Source organism: Salvelinus namaycush, unplaced genomic scaffold (genome assembly GCF_016432855.1).
Source record: "Salvelinus namaycush isolate Seneca unplaced genomic scaffold, SaNama_1.0 Scaffold224, whole genome shotgun sequence".
Taxonomy (NCBI): domain Eukaryota; kingdom Metazoa; phylum Chordata; class Actinopteri; order Salmoniformes; family Salmonidae; genus Salvelinus; species Salvelinus namaycush.
Window position 1 is genome coordinate 33977 of NW_024059053.1, and position 20084 is coordinate 54060.

Genomic DNA, 20084 nt, shown 5'->3' on the forward strand with positions numbered 1-20084 from the left:
TATAACCAGTGGAGTAGCCTAGTGGAGCACAATGTTATATTATTACATCATAATGTATTATAACCAGTGGAGAAGCCTAGTGGAGCACAATGTTATATTATTACATTATCATGTATTGTAACCAGTGGAGTAGCTAGTGGAGCACAATGTTATATTATTACATCATCGTGTATTATAACCAGTGGAGTAGCCTAGTGGAGCACAATGTTATATTATTACATCATCATGTAATATAACCAGTGGAGAAGCCTAGTGGAGCACAATGTTATATTATTACATAATAATGTATTATAACCAGTTGAGTAGCTAGTGGAGCACACAGTTATATTATTACATCATCATGTATTGTAACCAGTGGAGTAGCTAGTGGAGCACAATGATATATTATTACATCATCATGTATTATAACCAGTTGAGTAGCTAGTGGAGCACACAGTTATATTATTACATCATCATGTATTGTAACCAGTGGAGTAGCTAGTGGAGCACAATGATATATTATTACATCATCATGTATTATAACCAGTTGAGTAGCTAGTGGAGCACAATGATATGTTATTACATCATCATGTATTGTAACCAGTGGAGTAGCTAGTGGAGCACAATGTTATATTATTACATCATCATGTATTATAACCAGTTGAGTAGCCTAGTGGAGCACAATGTTATATTATTACATCATCTTGTATTGTAACCAGTGGAGTAGCTAGTGGAGCACAATGTTATATTATTACAACATCATGTATTATAACCAGTGGAGTAGCTAGTGGAGCACAAAGTTATATTATTACATCATCTTGTATTGTAACCAGTGGAGTAGCTAGTGGAGCACAATGTTATATTATTACATCATCATGTATTATAACCTTTGGAGTAGCCTAGTGGAGCACAATGTTATATTATTACATCATCATGTATTGTAACGGTATTGCAATGGAATTTCTTAGCTACCCCAAACTTTTGAACGGTAGTGTACATTCAGCCTCTTGCGAATTGAAGGAAAATTATGAGAAGACAGAGAGATTAAATAAAAATGATTTTTGGGGAAGCTTGGCTTCCCCTGGCATCCATGAATACATGCTACTGCCTTTCACAGAAAAGTTTGCAAATAACAAATAATAGATACAAATGATATACTTACTCATGATATACTTCAGTCTTCATAATACATTTATTTTCTACCATATTTTTTGTTGTTGTTGAAATAACAGCTAGCCTACAATTTGACAATGAGGTGTTTATCATCTTTAGCTTGGCAGAATTCTCATCATTATTACTCACCTGTTAATCCCAGACTCCCAGTAACCAACCAGTAACCTCTCTCTTAAAGCTCATTGGAGGAGAGGATCCATTGTCCCTCCCATGGACCTTCTCCTCCAATGATCTTTAAGAGGAATTGAGGAAACAAGCAGGGAGGAAGCAAGAATTTGACAGCTAGTAATATTTTCAGACACAGCCAGCCCAATGTGTCCATAAAGGGGAGGTTACTAGTTCTTTATAAGGCCTTCATCCCAAATGGCACCCTATTCCCTATATTGTGCACTACTTTTGACCAGGGCCCATAGAGTGGGTAGTGCACTACATAGAGAATAGGGTGCCATTTGGAACACACACAGGGACTAATAGCTGAGTGACTTATCATGTGTCATCATGACGCATTCCCACGGCAACACGTTTTTCCACACCTGTGTTTGTTCAAGCTGGCCTGAAATGTGTTTGGTACGCCTCGTTCCAACATTGTTTCATTTAAAACATGTTTCCTTACAGCACAAGAAGAATCCAGTTTAGCTATCTGTACATCTGGTCGGGTATACCAAAACTAGCTGAATACTACTGTCTTACTTAATCACAATCCCCCAAAACAACAACGTTCTTTGCAAGGGAAATGCTATATTATTTGATTGTTTACATTTTTACCTGTTGTGAAAGAGAACCAATGTTCAATCATGAAGATGCTGCTAATTAGACACTATGACCGTAAACAAACACATTTGGCTTAAAAGGTTTTCTTAACTTCTCTCTCTAGGAATTGTATTATTTTTCTCATAGACCTTCCATTTTCTCCAGCAATTACCTTGTTGAAATCATAATTCTACAGTTTTATTGACAATTTGTGGCCAAAGTCCGGTCTCCACACTAAACATGGTAATAGACTATGATTGAAAAGATGTAAGCCTCATTGTCAAATTGTAGGCTAGCTGTTATTTCTATAACATGAATATGGTAATTTAGTATTTCAGTGAAGAACTAGAGAGAGCCAGACTGAGACCATTGTGCAGGGAAACAAGATTTGTATTCATTGATGTCATACTAAAGTGCGGACCAGAGCAGGCCAGACACAGTGACAGCAGTCCAGACACAGTGACAGCAGTCCAGACACAGTGACAGCAGTCCAGACACAGTGACAGCAGTCCAGACACCAGTGAGTGACAGAGGTTAACTCATTCACTACTGCAGTTATAAGGTAAATGTGTAGACACTAATTACAATACACTATCTGTAGGGGGGAGGTGGAGTTTTGTACTGCTCAATGTTCTAGAATCTAGTCTGTTATGATGAGCCTGAGGATGAGGTCAGGGGGAGGACTGTTTTTCAGCTCAGTTTTAGGAGAACGAGAAATCCAGAATCCAGAGGAGAGGGGTTAGATGGGGGCCGGATGTTGTTGTTGGTGAGAGCAGGCGTCCACTCTAGTTGAGGGTGTAAGGAATCAATAATGTGTATAAAACCCTAGATGACTAATATTGGCCACTGTTTGGAAGTCAGTGCGCAGCCATTGAACTCCTTCACCATTGAACTCATTCACCATTCAACTCCTTCACCATTGAACTCATTCACCATTCAACTCCTTCACCATTGAACTCATTCACCATTCAACTCCTTCACCATTGAACTCATTCACCATTCAACTCATTCACCATTCAACTCCTTCACCATTGAACTCATTCACCATTCAACTCCTTCACCATTCAACTCCTACACCATTGTAAAAACTATTTGGGAATATATAGAAATGGATTTATTATTGTCAACATTTGTTTTTGCCAAATATATTCTATGATAAATGCCTTAATGCATACTTTTAAAGTATAAAAAAGTCTACTTTTTAGAGAATACCAATGTTACTGTCCCCACTACAACAATGAAAGACTGAAATACATGTAATTTTGTCCGTGACATCCTATGGAGGACTGCTCTTTATGAGGAGAACCAATATGGCGGCTGCTGGCTTCAATAAGGTTTGATTTGATTTGATTTGGAATGAGAAAGCCATGTAACAGATGAGGGGTCAGACAATGGAGGAGGAGGTCTAGCTACTCTAGCTGAGTATTGTTGGCTTACAGTAGTTGATGGAGGGGCTCTACTCTAGGCTAGGGGCTCCAGGGTGTAGGAGTAGTACAGGGTCTACTGTAGAGGATCTAGGGTGTAGGAGTAGTACAGGGTCTACTGTAGGGGATCTAGGGTGTAGGAGTAGTACAGGGTCTACTGTAGAAGTTCCAGGGTGTAGGAGTAGTACAGGGTCTACTGTAGAGGCTCTAGGGTGTAGGAGTAGTACAGGGTCTACTGTAGAGGCTCTAGGGTGTAGGAGTAGTACAGGGTCTACTGTAGAGGCTCTAGGGTGTAGGAGTAGTTCAGGATCCCGCCTGTCTTTAGGAAACATTGATGTTGCCAAGTTCCGATCTTGATGGAGCGCTCGCAGGTCCCCAGCAGGTCGTCGGAGTTGATGTCGCTGTCGTACACCTCCAACCTCAAGATGTTGTTCTCACGGGCGTTGAGGAAGCTGAACTCCTCCTTCCAGCTGGGGTTACGGTTGTTGTTCTTCACCTCTGTCCTCCCGAGAAAGCCGTAAGCTCTGAACACCTGGATAATAATGAGAATGATTATGATCATAGAGTTAGTTAGAGGAAACATCATGGATATAAGCCGTTTGCCGATGAGGATACATTAGTGTATGCTAGCATAGCGCAATGACTGGAAGTCTACAGGTAAGCTAGCATACTTAGCTAGCATTAACTCGAAAAACTACCTGTAACTTCCTTCATACGGCACGCAGAGGCATAAATCTGGTATCGAGTTCATCTGACTCTGGATAAGTAGAAAATAGAATCTCCAGAATCTCGCGGTATCCCTTTAAAGTAGTCAACTGAGTATGTATGATCGTCACTAGTTACCACAGCCACAAAGTCATAAACCCCGCCTATTTCTACAATTTATCTTCGTAAAAATCTGATTTTCAACCCAAACCCAACCATAACATTAACGTTAACCACACTGCTAACCTTATGCCTAACCATAACCTTAAATTAATGCATACATTTATTTTGTGTTTGTGGTATCTTGTGGAAACCAGTGGGTAATCCTATGGGTTGGGAGTGATCAGCCAAGGAGAGCAGATCAGGAGAGCAGATGATCAGCAGAGAGCAGATCAGGAGAGCAGATGATCAGCAGAGAGCAGATCAGGAGAGCATTGTCTCTTTCTTCAAATTGAGTTAACTTTGGATTGAATGAAATTAATGACACACGATTTGGTTCAGAACTCCAGCCCTGCAGGTGGCAGTAAATTACCAATATAAGCTTTGTGAAAATTGCCTACTTAAAAATGGAGATGGCTTTAATGGCGCTGCCCATGCTCAGATACAAAGACGAGTCCTCTAACTAACTTTATGAATTATGATATTAATGCTGAAAATTATTATATAATTTTATACCTTTATTTAACTAGGCAAGTCAGTTAAGAACAAATTCTTATTTACAAAGACAAACCCTCCCCTAACCCGGACGACGCTGGGCCAATTGTACGCCGCCCAATGAGACTCCCGATCACGGCCGGTTGTGATACAGCCCGGGATCGAATAATCCTAACATTACACATCAGCTATCATGGTGGACAGGTGACTCAGGTGAGGAGAGATTTACCTCGACGTAGGCATCAGGGGTCCCTAGCAGGCTGCTGTGCAGGTCAGTGGCATGGAGGTTGAACACCTTGAGGACTTTAGGTTCCTCTGCTGCATAGATCTGGACCACAGTCAGAACACACACCACCAGCAGGCACCACAGGAGAGAGGAGGAGGACATGTCTCTCAGTCAGATAGGGCTTGATCCGTGGAGGGAAGACAACTAGAGAGAGAGGGGGGGGATAGGGAGATGAAAGAAAGGAGAAAATATAAGCACATCACCTGTTTCCCTAAGAGCATGTCACAGAGCAAGAAGAGCAAGAAAAGAGAGACATATTAAAATACATAAATAATTAGAAGATAGAAGGGACAAGATATATCAGGACAAAACCCACTGGTCACAGTTCAAAGTCTACTTCTGATTCACATTTGGTTGTTGTTGGATTTAGGTTACATGGATTACTTTTTGAAAATCCAATCAGATTTCCACGTTGATTCAAAGTCATCACATAGATTTTTGTTTTTTTGTGGAAACAATGTTGATTCAACCAGTTTTTGCCCAGTGAGTTCTTTACATAATGTCCATTTCCAAATATAATACATTATAAAATAAACTCTCGTTACATGACTCCTAAAAGGTTCTAATACCTGTGTTCTGTAGAGTCTGGAGACCAGCGTCTGTCTGTCTGTCTCAGGGGGAAACAACCACTTGTGGTTTTTCCTATGCCCTCTCACTGTTTATAAAGACCTCACCTGTGCATCCACAATACACCCTCAACATACTCCCACAACACAGAAGCTTTGTCCCAAATGACACCCTATTCCCTACAGAGTGCACTACTTTTGACCAGAGCCCTATAGGTCCTGGTCAAAAGTAGTGCACTATCTAGGCCAGTGTGTCATTTGGGACACAGGTAGAGGGCCAATGGAGACAGGTGGCTTGTTCTCAGTGATGCCTCAACCAATGAGATAACACTCTGTGTTGCTAAACAACAGCAACACCTACAAGTATTACTAACCTCTGATGCTGATGAAATGAAGGCCAGGCTTTTGAATGAACACTTTGTGGGCTAGTTTCCTGGACACAAATTCAACTTGGTCCTGGACTAAAAAGAAAAAACCCTTTCAACAGGGATTCTCCATGAAGTATGGTTTTAGTTGTAAATGGCCTTAATTAAGCCAAATACATTTAAACTCAGTTTTTCACAATTCCTGACATGTAATCCTAGTAAAAATTCCCTGTCTTAGGTCAGTTAGGATCACCACTTTATTTTAAGAATGTGAAATGTCAGAATAATAGTAGAGAGAATGATTTATTATAGCTTTTATTTCTTTCATCACATTCTCAGTGTGTCAGAAGTTTACATACACTCAATTCGTATTTGGTAGCATTGCCTTTAAATTGTTTAACTTGGGTCAAACGTTTCGGGTAGCCTTCCACAAGCTTCCCACAATAATGGGTGAATTTTGGCCCATTCCTCCTGACAGAGCTGGTGTAACTGAGTCAAGTTTGTAGGCCTCCTGGCTCGCACACGCTTTTTCAGTTCTGCCTACAAATTTTCTATAGGATTGAGGTAAATTTTTTGTGATGGCCACTCCAATACCTTGACTTTGTTGTCCTGAAGCCATTTTGCCACAACTTTGGAAGTATGCCTAGGGTCATTTTCCATTTGGAAGACCCATTTGCAACCAAGCTTTAACTTCCTGACTGATGTCTTGAGATGTTGCTTCAATATGTCCACATCATTTTCCACCCTCATGATGCCATCTAATTTGAGAAGTACATCAGTCCCTCCTGCAGCAAAGCACCCCCACAACATGATGCTGCCACCCCCGTGCTTCACGGTTGGGATGGTGTTCTTCGGCTTGCAAGCATCCTTTTTTCCCCCTCCAAACATAACGATGGTCATTATGGCCAAACAGCTCTATTTTTGTTTCATCAGACCAGAGGACATTTCTCCAAAAAGTACAATCTTTGTCCCCATGTGCAGTTACAAACCGTAGTCTGGCTTTTTTATGGCGGTTTTGGAACAGTGGCTTTTTCCTTGCTGAGCGGCCTTTCAGGTTATGTCGATATAGGACTCGTTTTACTGTGGATATAGATACTTTTGTACCTGTTTCCTCCAGCATCTTCACACGGTCCTTTGCTGTTGTTCTGGGATTGATTTGCACTTTTCACACCAAAGTAAGTTCATCTCTAGGAGACAGAACGCATCTCCTTCCTGAGCGGTATGACGGCTGCGTGGTCCCATGGTGTTTATACTTGCATACAATTGTTTGTACAGATGAACATGGTACCTTCAGGCGTTTGGAAAATGCTCCCAAGGATGAAGGATCTGAGGTCTTGGCTGATTTCTTTTGATTTTCCCATGATGTCAAGCAAAGAGACACTGAGTTTGAAGGTGGGCCTTGACATCGATCCACAGGTACACCTCCAATTGACTCAAATAGTGTCAATTAGCCTATCAGAATTTTATGGAATTTTCCAAGGTGTTTAAAGGCACAGTCTGCCATTTTCAGCTACAATAGTCATTTACAAGATTAACAATGTCTACACTGTATTTCTGATCAATTTGATGTTATTTTAATGGACCAAAAATGTGATTTTCTTTCAAAAACAAGGACATTTCTTAGTGACGCCAAACTTTTGATCGGTAGTGTAGGTGGGGGTGAAGTGATTATGCATAGGTAATAAACAGCGAGTAGCAGCAGTGTACAAAAGGGGTCGGGGTCAATGTAAATTGTCCGGTGGCAATTTTATTAATTGTTCAGCAGTCTTATGGCTTGGGGGTAGAAGCTGTTGAGGAGCCTTTTGGTCCTAGACTTGGCGCTCCGGTACCGCTGCCGTGAGGTTGCAGAAAGATAAGTCTATAACTTGGGTGACTGGAGTCTTTAACAATTTTAAGGGCTTTCCTCTGACACCGCCTATTGTATAGGTCCTGGATGGCAGGAAGCTTGCGGCGATGCAACCGGTCAGTATGCTCTCGATGGTGCAGCTGTAGAACCTTTTGAGGATCTGGGGACCCATGCCAAATTTTTTCAGTCTCCTGAGGGGGAAAAGTTTTGTCGTGCCCTCTTCATGACTGTCTTGGTATGTTTGGACTATGATAGTTCGTTGGGGATGTGGACGCCAACGAACTTGAAACTCTTGACCCGCTCCACTACAGCTCCGTCGATGTTAATGGGGGCCTGTTCGGCCCGCCTTTTCCTGTAGTCCATGATCAGCTCCTTTGTCTTGCTCACATTAAGGGAGAGGTTGTTGTCTTGGCATCACACTGACAGTTCTCTGACCTCCTCCCTATAGGCTGTCTCATCGTTGTCGGTGATCAGGCCTAACACTGTTGTGTCGTCAGCAAACTTAATGATGGTGTTGGAGTCGTGTTTGGCCACGCAGTCGTGGGTGAACAGAGAATACAGGAGGGGACTAAGTACACAGCCTGAGGGGCCCCAGTGTTAAGGATCAGCGTGGCAGACGTGTTGTTGCCTACTCTTACCACCTGGGGGCGGCCCGTCAGGAAGTACAGGATCCAGTTGCAGAGGCAGGTGTTTAGTCCCAGAGTCCTTAGCTTAGTGATGAGCTTCGCGGGCACTATGGTGTTGAACGCTGAGCTGTTGTCAATGAACAGCATTCTCACATAGGTGTTCCTTTTGTCCAGGTGAGAAAGGGCAGTGTGGAGTGCGATTTAGATTGTATCATCTGTGGATCTGTTGGGGCGGTATGCGAATTGGAGTGGGTCTAGGGTGTCCGGGAGGATGCTGTTGATGTGAGCCATGACCAGCCTTTCAAAGCACTTCATGGCTACCGATGTGAGTGCCACGGAGCGGTAATCATTTAGGGAGGTTACCTTCGCTTCCTTGGGCACAGGGACTATGGTGGTCTGCTTGAAACATGTAGGTATTACAGATTCGGTCAGGGAGAGGTTGAAAATGTCAGGGAAGACACTTGCCAGTTGGTCTGCGCATGCTTTGAGTACATGTCCTGATAATCCATATGGCCCAGCAGCTTTGTGAATGTTGACCTGTTCACGCTTTTATATTTTGTTGTCCTAGGCTTCCTGTCTAAAATGCTTGCTCGCTAGCCTACCTTATTTTCATGGGCAACGATGAGCCAGCTAGTTAACGTTAACCTCCTACATCTAGCTACATATTGAACTTCCATCCTCTCAGTTCAGGGGCACAACAATGTATGAATTTATGGTTAATTCAGAATCGTCATTATAATCATTGGTCAGGACGGAGAATTAAGTAAAACCACAAGTCCAAATACCTATCTCCATCCATGGCTAATTTAGAAAAGGGCTAATTTTAGCTAGATAGCCACTGGAGGACAACAACACAACGAGATGCAACAATTCAAGTTGTCTCTGTCAATGATGTTTTGCTCTCGTTGTGAAGCCAAATCCAAACTGGCTTTCTTTTACACTTTTTGTTTTGGTGCACCAGGACCATTCACAATTGAGCTCACTCAGTTTCTCTCAACGATGATTGGTTATTATTATTCTAAAAAAAATTATGAAGGGGAGGCCAAATGCTCGCTGGCTTCCCTAGCATTCAGTGCTACGAGAGGCAACAATGCAAAAAGAGTATGACCAGACAATATCAGATATATGGCCTACACATAAAGAGACAGAGTGGCACTGTTTCGCAGGTGACATACTTCAGCCCCTTGCGAATTGAAGGAAAACTATGAAACAGAGACGAAAGATACATAATTATGTTATTTATTTCTGTCAATTTTGGGGGGAAGCCTGGCTTCCCTTGTTATCCATGAATACACGTCACTGGAAAGGTCCATGCTGCAACCATTTGATCCCAATTAGTTTCATGTGAATGTGCATTTGGATCTTCTTGAGTGATGTAAGTAGCCTAACTAATGTTTATTCAAATTTTTACAGCCACCTGTATTTTGTTTCAAGCAAAGCATATTTAGCCTAAGTTTACGTGCTGTTGAGTTCTGGCCGCATGAAAGAAAAAAACATGACATTTCAGCACAATCATCTTAAATTGTCATGAGAAATTATGTGGTGTTTTTGGTCTAACAGTAGCCTAAAGTTATCTAAACTATTATTTTCAGTTTGTTATGTAGAATACTAATGAATCATTAAGTGATCTTGCGAGACATAGCACCATCTGAGGACACTCTGCTGTGTACCGGCAGCACTACACCCCTGATTATGACTTGATAATGTCCAGGTTTTTCATGTTACCAAGGCTTTATGAACTAAGCGGGGCGTTCAGTTGACAGCAATTTTTTTTAACCATTGCAGCAGTGCAAAAGATTCAGATCTGACCAAAAATCATTCAGGGCTAAACCCCTTAGAGCCAGGTGATGGTGATGTCCCTGCTTCTAGTCCTGCTGAGTCGTCACTATCTGGGCAACTGGCAAAGTCCTGAGGTCCTGAGTCTATTTCTAATATTTATCTTCTTAAAATCTGATTTTAAATCTACCCTAACCTTAACCCTAACCTTAACCAAACTGCTAACCTAACGCTTAACCCTAATTTTAAGACATAAAAAATAAAAAATAAATGGAACAGCAAAATAAATAAATGTATTTCAAGATATTTTTTTATAAGTATTTCATTGATCAAAGTGCGGTGCAAAAGTCCATATGGTTGTGCTATTGTCTATCAGGCCCTATATCGTCTACTTTAAGTACACACCTCCAGCTTCAGTTCAGACATCGACTCAACACTCCACATGGGGTCGGCCATGTTCTTCTGGAAGTCCATCGTGCCCCCGAAGGAGGGACCACACCACATCTTGACGCATGGGTCGGGCTGACTGACTACTAATAATATAATAATAACCATATAATAATATAATAATAATATGATAATAATAATAATATAGTAATAATAATATGATAATAATAATAATAGTAACAATGTAATAATAATAAACGTATAATAATGTAATAATAATAATAATTAATATAATAATTATAATAATAATGAACATATAATAATAGTAATAAAAATATAGTAATAATAATAATATAATAATATAATGCTAATAATAATAAACATATTATACTATTATAATAATAATATAATAATATAATAATAATATTAATAATAATAATGATAATATAATAATGATAATAATAATAAAATAATAATAATATACTAATAATAATAATATAGTAATAATAATATTATAATACTAATGTAATAATAATGAGTGGACGACAGCCAAGATGAGGACATTGTGAAGTGGAAGCTCGATCAATGGGAGAAGGCAACATTCTGTGAGGGAGAGGGAGAGGGAGAGGGAGAGGGAGAGGGAGAGAGTAGGGGAGTGGAGGGGAAGGATGCGGGGACAAAGATATTAACATGTTACCAGGGTGTCGATAAGAGTTGGAAACAGAGTACAAACACATTGTTCAGAGAGAGGAGAACAAAAAACATTGCTAAAGAGAGAGAGAAAGAGAGAGAAAGAGAGAGAAAAAGAGAAAGAGAGAATGAGAGAGAGAGAGAGAGAGAGAGAGAGAGGGAAAAAGAGGGAAAGAGAGGGAAAGAAAGGGAGAATGAGAGAGAAAGAGAGAGAGAGAGAGAGAGGGAAAAAGAGGGAAAGAGAGGGAAAGAAAGGGAGAATGAGAGAGAAAGAGAGGGAAAGAGAGGGAAAGAAAGAGAGAATGAGAGAGAAAGAGAGGGAAAAAGAGGGAAAGAAAGGGAGAATGAGAGAGAAAGAGAGGGAAAGAGAGGGAAAGAGAGGGAAAGAAAGGGAAAGAGAGAGAAAGAGAGAGCAAAAGAGAGCAAGAGAAAAATCGATACACAGAGAGACTGAAAGAGAAAGAGAGTGGGAGGAGGGGAAGAGGGACAAGAAATGGATGAAGACTCATCTGTAGAGGCTAAAGATGTGCCTGTCTCACGGCACCCAAGTTATCCCAAGGCCTCGTACCCGCGGCATGCAGAATAAGTTCATATTAAACCACATGTGGTTCGTTCCCAGTGGTATCTAGCACCAATATGAACACAGGGTGCATCCCAAATGGCCCCCTTTTCCTCATATAGTGCACTACTATGCACCCTGGTCAAAAGTAGTGTACAAAGAGAATAGGACACCATTTGGGAAGCAGTCACACCCTCTCCTGCCAAGAGATTTTAAAAACAAGCTAAAAGCCAATCTGATGTTTAAAACCTACATAAGCAAAAAATAAACTCAACATCAGGTAATCTGATGCGGTTTAAGCTGCATTTACATTTGCTTAAGCTGTTTTCTAGTGAAATGTGTTTTCTCGTCAGGACACTGTTGTTCAGAGAGGAGCTAGCCATCAACACAGCTAACACAATCACTTCAAACTGAAGCTGGAGAGACTGCAAACTAGGTGCACTTTGTTTCATTTGAACTTTTTTCTATTTATATTTCTTTGTATATATCCATAAAAATTATGCCAGCTGATTTGTGTCCCGACTCCCGACATGTTCATTAATATGGGACAGCTGGAGATCAAATTTAAATATTGAAACAATGCTGCAAATGTCAGAGAGACCGACAGCAAGGTTTATACAAATCTCTGATGTTGAAAACGAAATGTTAGTCTAAAAGAAATGTGAGATAATGTCTAGATGCTTTTTATAGTGGAGATCAAGTTTATAAAATGCCTGGCTGGGCTGATGAGACAGTGGATTGAGCAGTCAGATGGAACAGAGTAAATAGGCATTTCAACATCATAGATTTATCAGGGTGGTAACTTGTGGAATAGACACTGGCTGGAATGCACTTTTAACCAATCAGAATTCAGGAACAGACCCACCCATTGTAAAACAAGGTAATAAGGAATGTGTCACCCAGTTCCTAAGTCTCATCGCTACAGGTCAATAGCAGAAAAAAATTGACAGGATCTCTTATTGGGCTGTGTCTGAAAACAGCACTAGCTGTCAACATCCTTGCTTCCTATGTCATTGTTTCCTCAGTTCCCCTCAAAGCTCACTGCCGGAGAGGAGAGGGTCCAAGGTCCTTCCCATGGTTCACTTCCTCCAATGAGTTTTTAAAAATTGTAATTTTTTATTTCACCTTTATTTAACCAGGTAGGCCAGTTGAGAACAAGTTCTCATTTACAACTGCGACCTGGCCAAGATAAAACAAAGCAGTGCGACAAAAACAACAACACAGAGTTACACATAAACAAACGTACAGTCAATAACACAAAAGAACAGAAAAACATAAAAATCTATGTACAGTGTGTGCAAATGTAGAAGAGGAGGGAGGTAGGCAATAAATAGGCCCTAGAGGTGAAAATAATGACAATTTAGCAATAATACTGGAGGGATAGATGTGCAGAAGATGATGATGATGCAAGTCGAGATAATGGGGTACAAAAGAGCAAGAGGGTAAGTAATAATATGGGGATGAGGTAGTCGGGTGGGCTATTTACAGATTGGCTGTGTACAGGTACAGTGATCGGTAAGCTGCTCAGACAGCTGATCCTTAAAGTTAGAGAGGGAGATAAAAGACTCCAGCTTCAGAGCTTTGAGAGAAATTGAGAAGACAAAGAAGCAAGTATTTATTTTTATTTTTATTTAACTAGGCAAGTCAGTTAAAACCTCTTTGGGCTAGGGGGCAGTATTTTGACGTCTGGATGACAAGTGTGCCCAAAGTAAACTGCCTGTTACTCAGGCCCAGAAGCTAGGATATGCATATAATTGGTAGATATGGATAGACAACACTCTAAAGTTTCTAAAACTGTTAACATAATGTCTATGAGTATAACAGAACTGATATGGCAGGCAAAAACCCGAGGACAAACCATCCAGAAAAACAGAAATTCAGCCCACCATTGATTCCTATGGCTGTCATTTTTAATATGAAGGGAAAACCTCCCAGATTGCAGTTCAAAGGGCTTCCACTAGATGTCAACAGTCTTTAGAAAGAGTTTCAGGCTTGTTTTTGGAAAAATGAGCTAGAATTTGTAGTTTTTATAAGTGGCTCCCATTTTGGCTGTAGTGTTTGTTACATGTACTGCGAATGCGCTTACTTTGTTGTTTATCTCCGGTAATGACAATAACGATTCTCCGTCTTAAATTCTTTCGTTTATTTACGTATTATGGTACCTGAGGTTTGATTATAAACGTTGTTTGACTTGTTTGGAGAAGTTTATTGGTAACGTTTGTGATTGATTTGAATGCATTTTGAAGGAGGGAAACTGAGTGTTTGGGGATATAAAGAAGGACTTTATCGAACAAAAGGACCATTTGTGATGCAGCTGGGACCTTTTGGAGTGCCAACACAAGAAGATCTTCAAAGGTAAGGCATTTATTTTATCGCTATTTCTGACTTTCGGTGCGCATCTGCCTGGTTGGAAAATGTTTTTAATGCTTTTGTGTGCTGGGCGCTGTCCTCAGATAACCGCATGGTGTGCTTTCGCCGTAAAGCCTTTTTGAAATCTGACACAGCGGCTGGATTAACTTCTTGCGACTACAGGGGGTGCTGTTCCGAATTAGCATTTTGTCGTCTCCAAATTAAACTGCCTAGTACTCAATTCTTGCTCGTACAATATGCATATTATTAATTCTATTGGATAGAAAACACTTTCTAGTTTCATACAAAGTTGGAATGATGTCTGTGGGTGACCCAGAACTCTTTCTACAGCGAAATCCATGACAGACAGTGAAAGGTCTGAGAGCGAAGCTCTGGTTTCAGATCAGTTTTTAAGGTCTCTGTCTATCCTATGGAACGACACGAACTGCACCCGCCTTCCCCTGGATGTCAGTAACCAATGAGAAGTGGAATGGGCCTTCTCCGTAGCTCTCAGAGGTTATAAAAGACCAAGGAGTGAGAGTAGCCCCCCTTTCGACGCTCGCCCTTACGCAGGAAGGGACCTCCGGATGCCATTTTCACAGGCTCGGTTATCAACTTGAAATGTATCCGTCTGTAATTTAATTCGATATAGGACTTAGAAACATCATAAGGTAGTTAATTTAAACCGTTTTATAGCAATTTATATCCGTTTAGTGCGATTTTGATGCATTTCTATGTGAAGCACCGGGCACATTTCGGGGTCCCGGTCGAACGTTAGCGGGCATTTAGACGGACAAAGGACATCTTTCGACCAAAAGAAGATTAAACCCAAGAAAGAATACATTGCCCAAGAATCTGATGGAAGAACAGCTCAAAGTAAGCAATATTTAATATGATAAATCGTTGTTCTGTCGAAATATTTTAAACGCATATTTCGCCATTTTGTTTGGTATAGCTTCACTTGGCGAACCCTGTATTGAAAAGTAAGGATAATTTTAAAAATGTAAGTCAGCGGTTGCATTAAGAACTAATTTGTCTTTCGATTCCTGTCAACTCTGTATTTTTTAGTCAAGTATATGATTAGCTTTCGATTAAACTAGATCACTCTGAAAGCTGACGTCCCTCATTTTGATGCTTGAGTTGTGACTATTTCCATTGTATAACCACGGTTTTGTATGGCTAAATATGCACCTTTTCGAACAAACTGTATATGTATGTTGTAAAATGATGTTACAGGAGTGTCATCGGAAGAATTCTGAGAAGGTTAGTGAAAAAATTAATATATTTTGGCGATGATAACGTTATAGCTCCCTTTGCCTTGAATTCATGCTCTACTAACGTTTGCACATGTGGTATGCTAACTTATCGATTTATTGTGTTTTCGCTGAAAAACGCTTAGAAAATCTGAAATATGGTCTGAAATCACAAGAACTGTGTCTTTCCATTGCTATGCTTTGTCTATTTTTATGAAATGTTTTATGATGAGTAAATTGGTCATACACGTTGCTCTATCTAGTAATTCTAGTCGATTTGTGATGGTCGGTGCAATTGTAAACTGTGATTTCTACCTGAAATATGCACTTTTTTCTAACAACACCTATCCTATACCATAAATATGTTATCAGACTGTCATCTGATGAGTTTTTTTCTTGGTTTGTTGCTATCAATATCTTAGTTTAGCCGAATTGGTGATAGCTAGTGGTGGAGAGAGAAAATGGTGGACAAAGAAAGATGGTGTATTTTGCTAACGTGGTTAGCTAATAGATTTACATATTGTGTCTTCCCTGTAAAACATTTTAAAAAACAGAAATGATGGGTTTATTCACAAGATCTGTATCTTTCATCTGGTGTCTTGGACTTGTGATTTAATGATATTTAGATGCTACTATTTACTTGTGAAGCTATGCTAGCGATGCTAATCAGTGTGGGGGGGGTGGGGGGTGATCCCGGATACGGGGTTGATACTCGTGAAAGGTTAACAAGAAGTTAAGCTTTTAACTGATGTATGGCACTTGTATTTCATGAATGTTATACAGTGGGGAGAACAAGTATTTGATACACTGACGATTTTGCAGGATTTCCTACTTACAAAGCATGTAGAGGTCTGTCATTTTTATCATAGGTACACTTCAACTGTAAGAGACGGAATCTAAAACAAAAATCCAGAAAATCACATTCTATGATTTTTAAGTAATTAATTTGCATTTTATTGTGTGACATAAGTATTTGATCACCTACCAACCAGTAAGAATTCCGGCTCTCACAGACCTGTTAGTTTTTCTTTAAGAAGCCCTCCTGTTCTCCACTCATTACCTGTATTAACTGCACCTGTTTGAACTCGTTACCTGTATAAAAGACACCTGTCCACACACTCAATCAAACAGACTCCAACCTCTCCACAATGGCCAAGACCAGAGAGCTGTGTAAGGACATCAGGGATAAAATTGTAGACCTGCACAAGGCTGGGATGGGCTACAGGACAATAGGCAAGCAGCTTGGTGAGAAGGCAACAACTGTTGGCGCAATTATTAGAAAATGGAAGACGTTCAAGATGACGGTCAATCACCCTCGGTCTGGGGCTCCATGCAAGATCTCACCTCGTGGGGCATCAATGATCATGAGGAAGGTGAGGGATCAGCCCAGAACTACCTGGTCAATGACCTGAAGAGAGCTGGGACCACAGTCTCAAAGAAAACCATTAGTAACACACTACGCCGTCATGGATTAAAATCCTGCAGCGCACGCAAGGTCCCCCTGCTCAAGCCAGCGTGTGTCCAGGCCCGTCTGAAGTTTGCCAATGACCATCTGGATGATCCAGAGGAGGAATGGGAGAAGGTCATGTGGTCTGATGAGACAAAAATAGAGCTTTTTGGTCCAAACTCCACTAGCCGTGATTGGAGGAAGAAGAAGGATGAGTACAACCGCAAGAACACCATCCCAACCGTGAAGCATGGAGGTGGAAACATAATTCTTTGGGGATGCTTTTCTGCAAAGGGGACAGGACGACTGCACCGTATTGAGGGGAGGATGGATGGGGCCATGTATCGCGAGATCTTGGCCAACAACCTCCTTCCCTCAGTAAGAGCATTGAAGATGGGTCGTGGCTGGGTCTTCCAGCATGACAACGACCCGAAACACACAGCCAGGGCAACTAAGGAGTGGCTCCGTAAGAAGCATCTCAAGGTCCTGGAGTGGCCTAGCCAGTCTCCAGACCTGAACCCAATAGAAAATCTTTGGAGGGAGCTGAAAGTCCGTATTTCCCAACGACAGCCTCGAAACCTGAAGGATCTGGAGAAGGTCTGTATGAAAATCCCTGCTGCAGTGTGTGCAAACCTGGTCAAGAACTACAGGAAACGTATGATCTCTGTAATTGCAAACAAAGGTTTCTGTACCAAATATTAACTTCTGCTTTTCTGATGTATCAAATACTTATGTCATGCAATAAAATGTAAATTAATTACTTAAAAATCATACAATGTGATTTTCTGGATTTTTGTTTTAGATTCTTGTCTCACAGTTGATGTGTACTTATGATAAAAATTACCGACCTCTACATGCTTTGTAAGTAGGAAAACCTGCAAAATCGGCAGTGTATCAAATACTTGTTCTCCCCACTGTATATTACTATTTCTGTAATTTGAATTTTGCGCTCTGCAATTTCACCGGATGTTGTCGAGGTGGGTCGCTAGCGGCACATCTAGCCCAAAGAGGTTTTAAGAGCAAATTCTTATTTTACAATGATGGCTTTCCCCGGCCAAACACTCCCCTAACCCGGACAATGCTGGGCCAATTGTGTGCCGCCCTATGGGACTCCTGATCACGGCCGGTTGTGATACAGTCGGGATCAAACCAGGGTCTGTAGTGACGCCTCTAGCACTGAGATGCAGTGCCTTAGACCGCTGCGCCACTGGACAGTTAGCAACGTTTTCCTCACTCATTAGGCAACTAGCCCTCAAAGTGTTAATTCAAAAGCCTGGCCTTCCTTTTATCAGCATCAGAGGATAGTAATACCTGTAGGTGTTGCTGTTCTTTGGCAACACAAACTGTTATGTCATTGGTTGAGGCATCACTGAGAACAAGCCACCTGTGGAGTGCCATTTATAAACAGTGAGAGGGCATAGGAAAAACCGTCAGTGGTTCCCCTGAGACAGACACACAGACAGAGACACACAGACAGACGCTCGTCCCCAGACTCTACAGAACACAGGTATTATGACCCTACAGAGAGTTTATTTTATAATGTATTATATTTGAAAATGAACATTATGTAAAGGACTCACTGGGCAAAAACTGGTTGAATCAACGTTTTTTTCCACGTCATGTCCTGATATATCAAGTCTTTCCTCTCATCTTCTGACTTTTTCTATCTTTTCATTTCTCTCTCTCTCTGCCTCTCTCTCTCTTTATCTCTCCCCCCCCCCTCTCTCTCTCTCTCTCTTCCCCCCACGGATCAAGCCCTATCTGACTGTGAGACATGTCCTCCTCCTCTCTCCTGTGGTGCCTGCTGGTGGTGTGTGTTCTGACTGTGGTCCAGATCTATGCAGCAGAGGAACCTAAAGTCCTCAAGGTGTTCAACCTCAGAGCCAGCGACCTGAACAGCGGCTTGTTCCAGACCCCTGATGCCTACGTCAAGGTAAATCTCTCCTCACCTGAATCACCTGTCCACCATGATAGCTGATGTGTTGTGATCTGTCTGGTGCCAAATGTCTGGGTGATACACATTGGTGGTGGATGAGGTCCGGCCTTCTCCCCTTTACTATATGAAGCTCTTTGAGCATCTGGGTAAAAGCTTTATATAAATCTAATCTATTATTATGATTGTTATTGTGTTTATGATGATTGTCATGACGATGATGATATTTATGATGATTATCACTATCATTATTATTATGTATCATCATTATTATCATTATCGTCATAATCATTGTCATTATTATAATTCAGGTGTTCAGAGGCGCCGGCTACGGTGGGAAAACAGAGGTAAAGACCGACAACCATGACCCCTGGTGGCAGGAGGACTTCAACTTCTTCAATGTCCGTGAGAACGACCCGCTGAGGCTAGAGGTGTACGACTCCGACGTGCTCTTCGACAACCTGCTGGGGACCTGTGAGCGCTCCATCAAGAACGGAACTTGGCAACATAGCTGCACCATCAAGAGGGGAGGGACGCTGTATTACTCCTACACCCTTGAGCCCCTACAGTACACCCTGCACTACTCCTACACCCTAGAGCCTCTACAGTAGACCCTGTATTACTCCTACACCCCAAGCCTAGAGTAATGTCCCACCTCTCATCCACAACAATCTGTCAAAACTCTGACCTCACTCTGATTCCAAACACCCTCTACACCAGCGTTTCCCAATCCCGGTCCTGGGCACTAACACACCTGATTCAACTAAAGGCTTGATGATGAGTAGAATCAAGTGTGTTAGCGGAATGCTTGGGCAAAACCCAAAACGTGCTCCTCTTTGAGTCCCCAGCTCTAAACTGTGTTCTGAATCACAACAGACACATGTACCTAGTTTCCCCCTCCTCCTCACTCTGATCTCATGGTCCTCCCTTTAGACATCAATAAAAAAACAACTATTTCAGTATAATGCTCTCAATTTGGTTCTTTCTTTTATCACCATGTGAGTGTTTAGGTTCTCCTAATATTTGTCTGACTCCTGCAGGAATTTGTGCCTCTGTGAAGGAATCCTGCAGGACTAATGTTGATAACTGTCCGACGTTTTGCCTACGCCTCTGTACGACTCCTGTTTGTATTGTCCTGCAGGAATTTCTAAAATCCTACAGATCCTGCATATTTAAAAAAAAAAATATTCCTGCAGGACAAGGTAAATTCCCGCAGGATTAATTTATTCCTGCAGCAGGGCAAGGCAAATTCATGCAGTGGTTTTGATAAACCAGTATAATGTCAAATGTTTATCAACATCATTCCTTTTTTTTTT

The 20084-nt window shown here is 41.2% G+C and overlaps 2 protein-coding genes across 2 annotated transcripts; one reads left to right on the forward strand and one right to left on the reverse strand.

Annotated features, from left to right (window-relative positions):
* Nucleotides 1-2148: 2148 nt before the first annotated feature.
* Nucleotides 2149-5599, reverse strand: LOC120038525 (cytosolic phospholipase A2-like). Its single transcript, XM_038984255.1, has 3 exons — nucleotides 5541-5599; nucleotides 4915-5115; nucleotides 2149-3858 (listed from the first exon to the last, which is right to left on the reverse strand). The coding sequence occupies exons 2-3, from the start codon at nucleotides 5071-5073 to the stop codon at nucleotides 3598-3600; spliced, it is 420 nt and encodes a 139-aa protein (XP_038840183.1). The 5' UTR covers nucleotides 5074-5115; nucleotides 5541-5599; the 3' UTR covers nucleotides 2149-3597.
* A 12684-nt stretch (nucleotides 5600-18283) lies between these two features.
* Nucleotides 18284-19735, forward strand: LOC120038523 (perforin-1-like). The gene is made up of 3 exons (XM_038984252.1): nucleotides 18284-18342; nucleotides 18591-18768; nucleotides 19080-19735. Exons 2-3 carry the CDS (start codon nucleotides 18610-18612, stop codon nucleotides 19377-19379), a joined length of 459 nt encoding a protein of 152 aa, XP_038840180.1. The 5' UTR covers nucleotides 18284-18342; nucleotides 18591-18609; the 3' UTR covers nucleotides 19380-19735.
* Nucleotides 19736-20084: the final 349 nt, after the last annotated feature.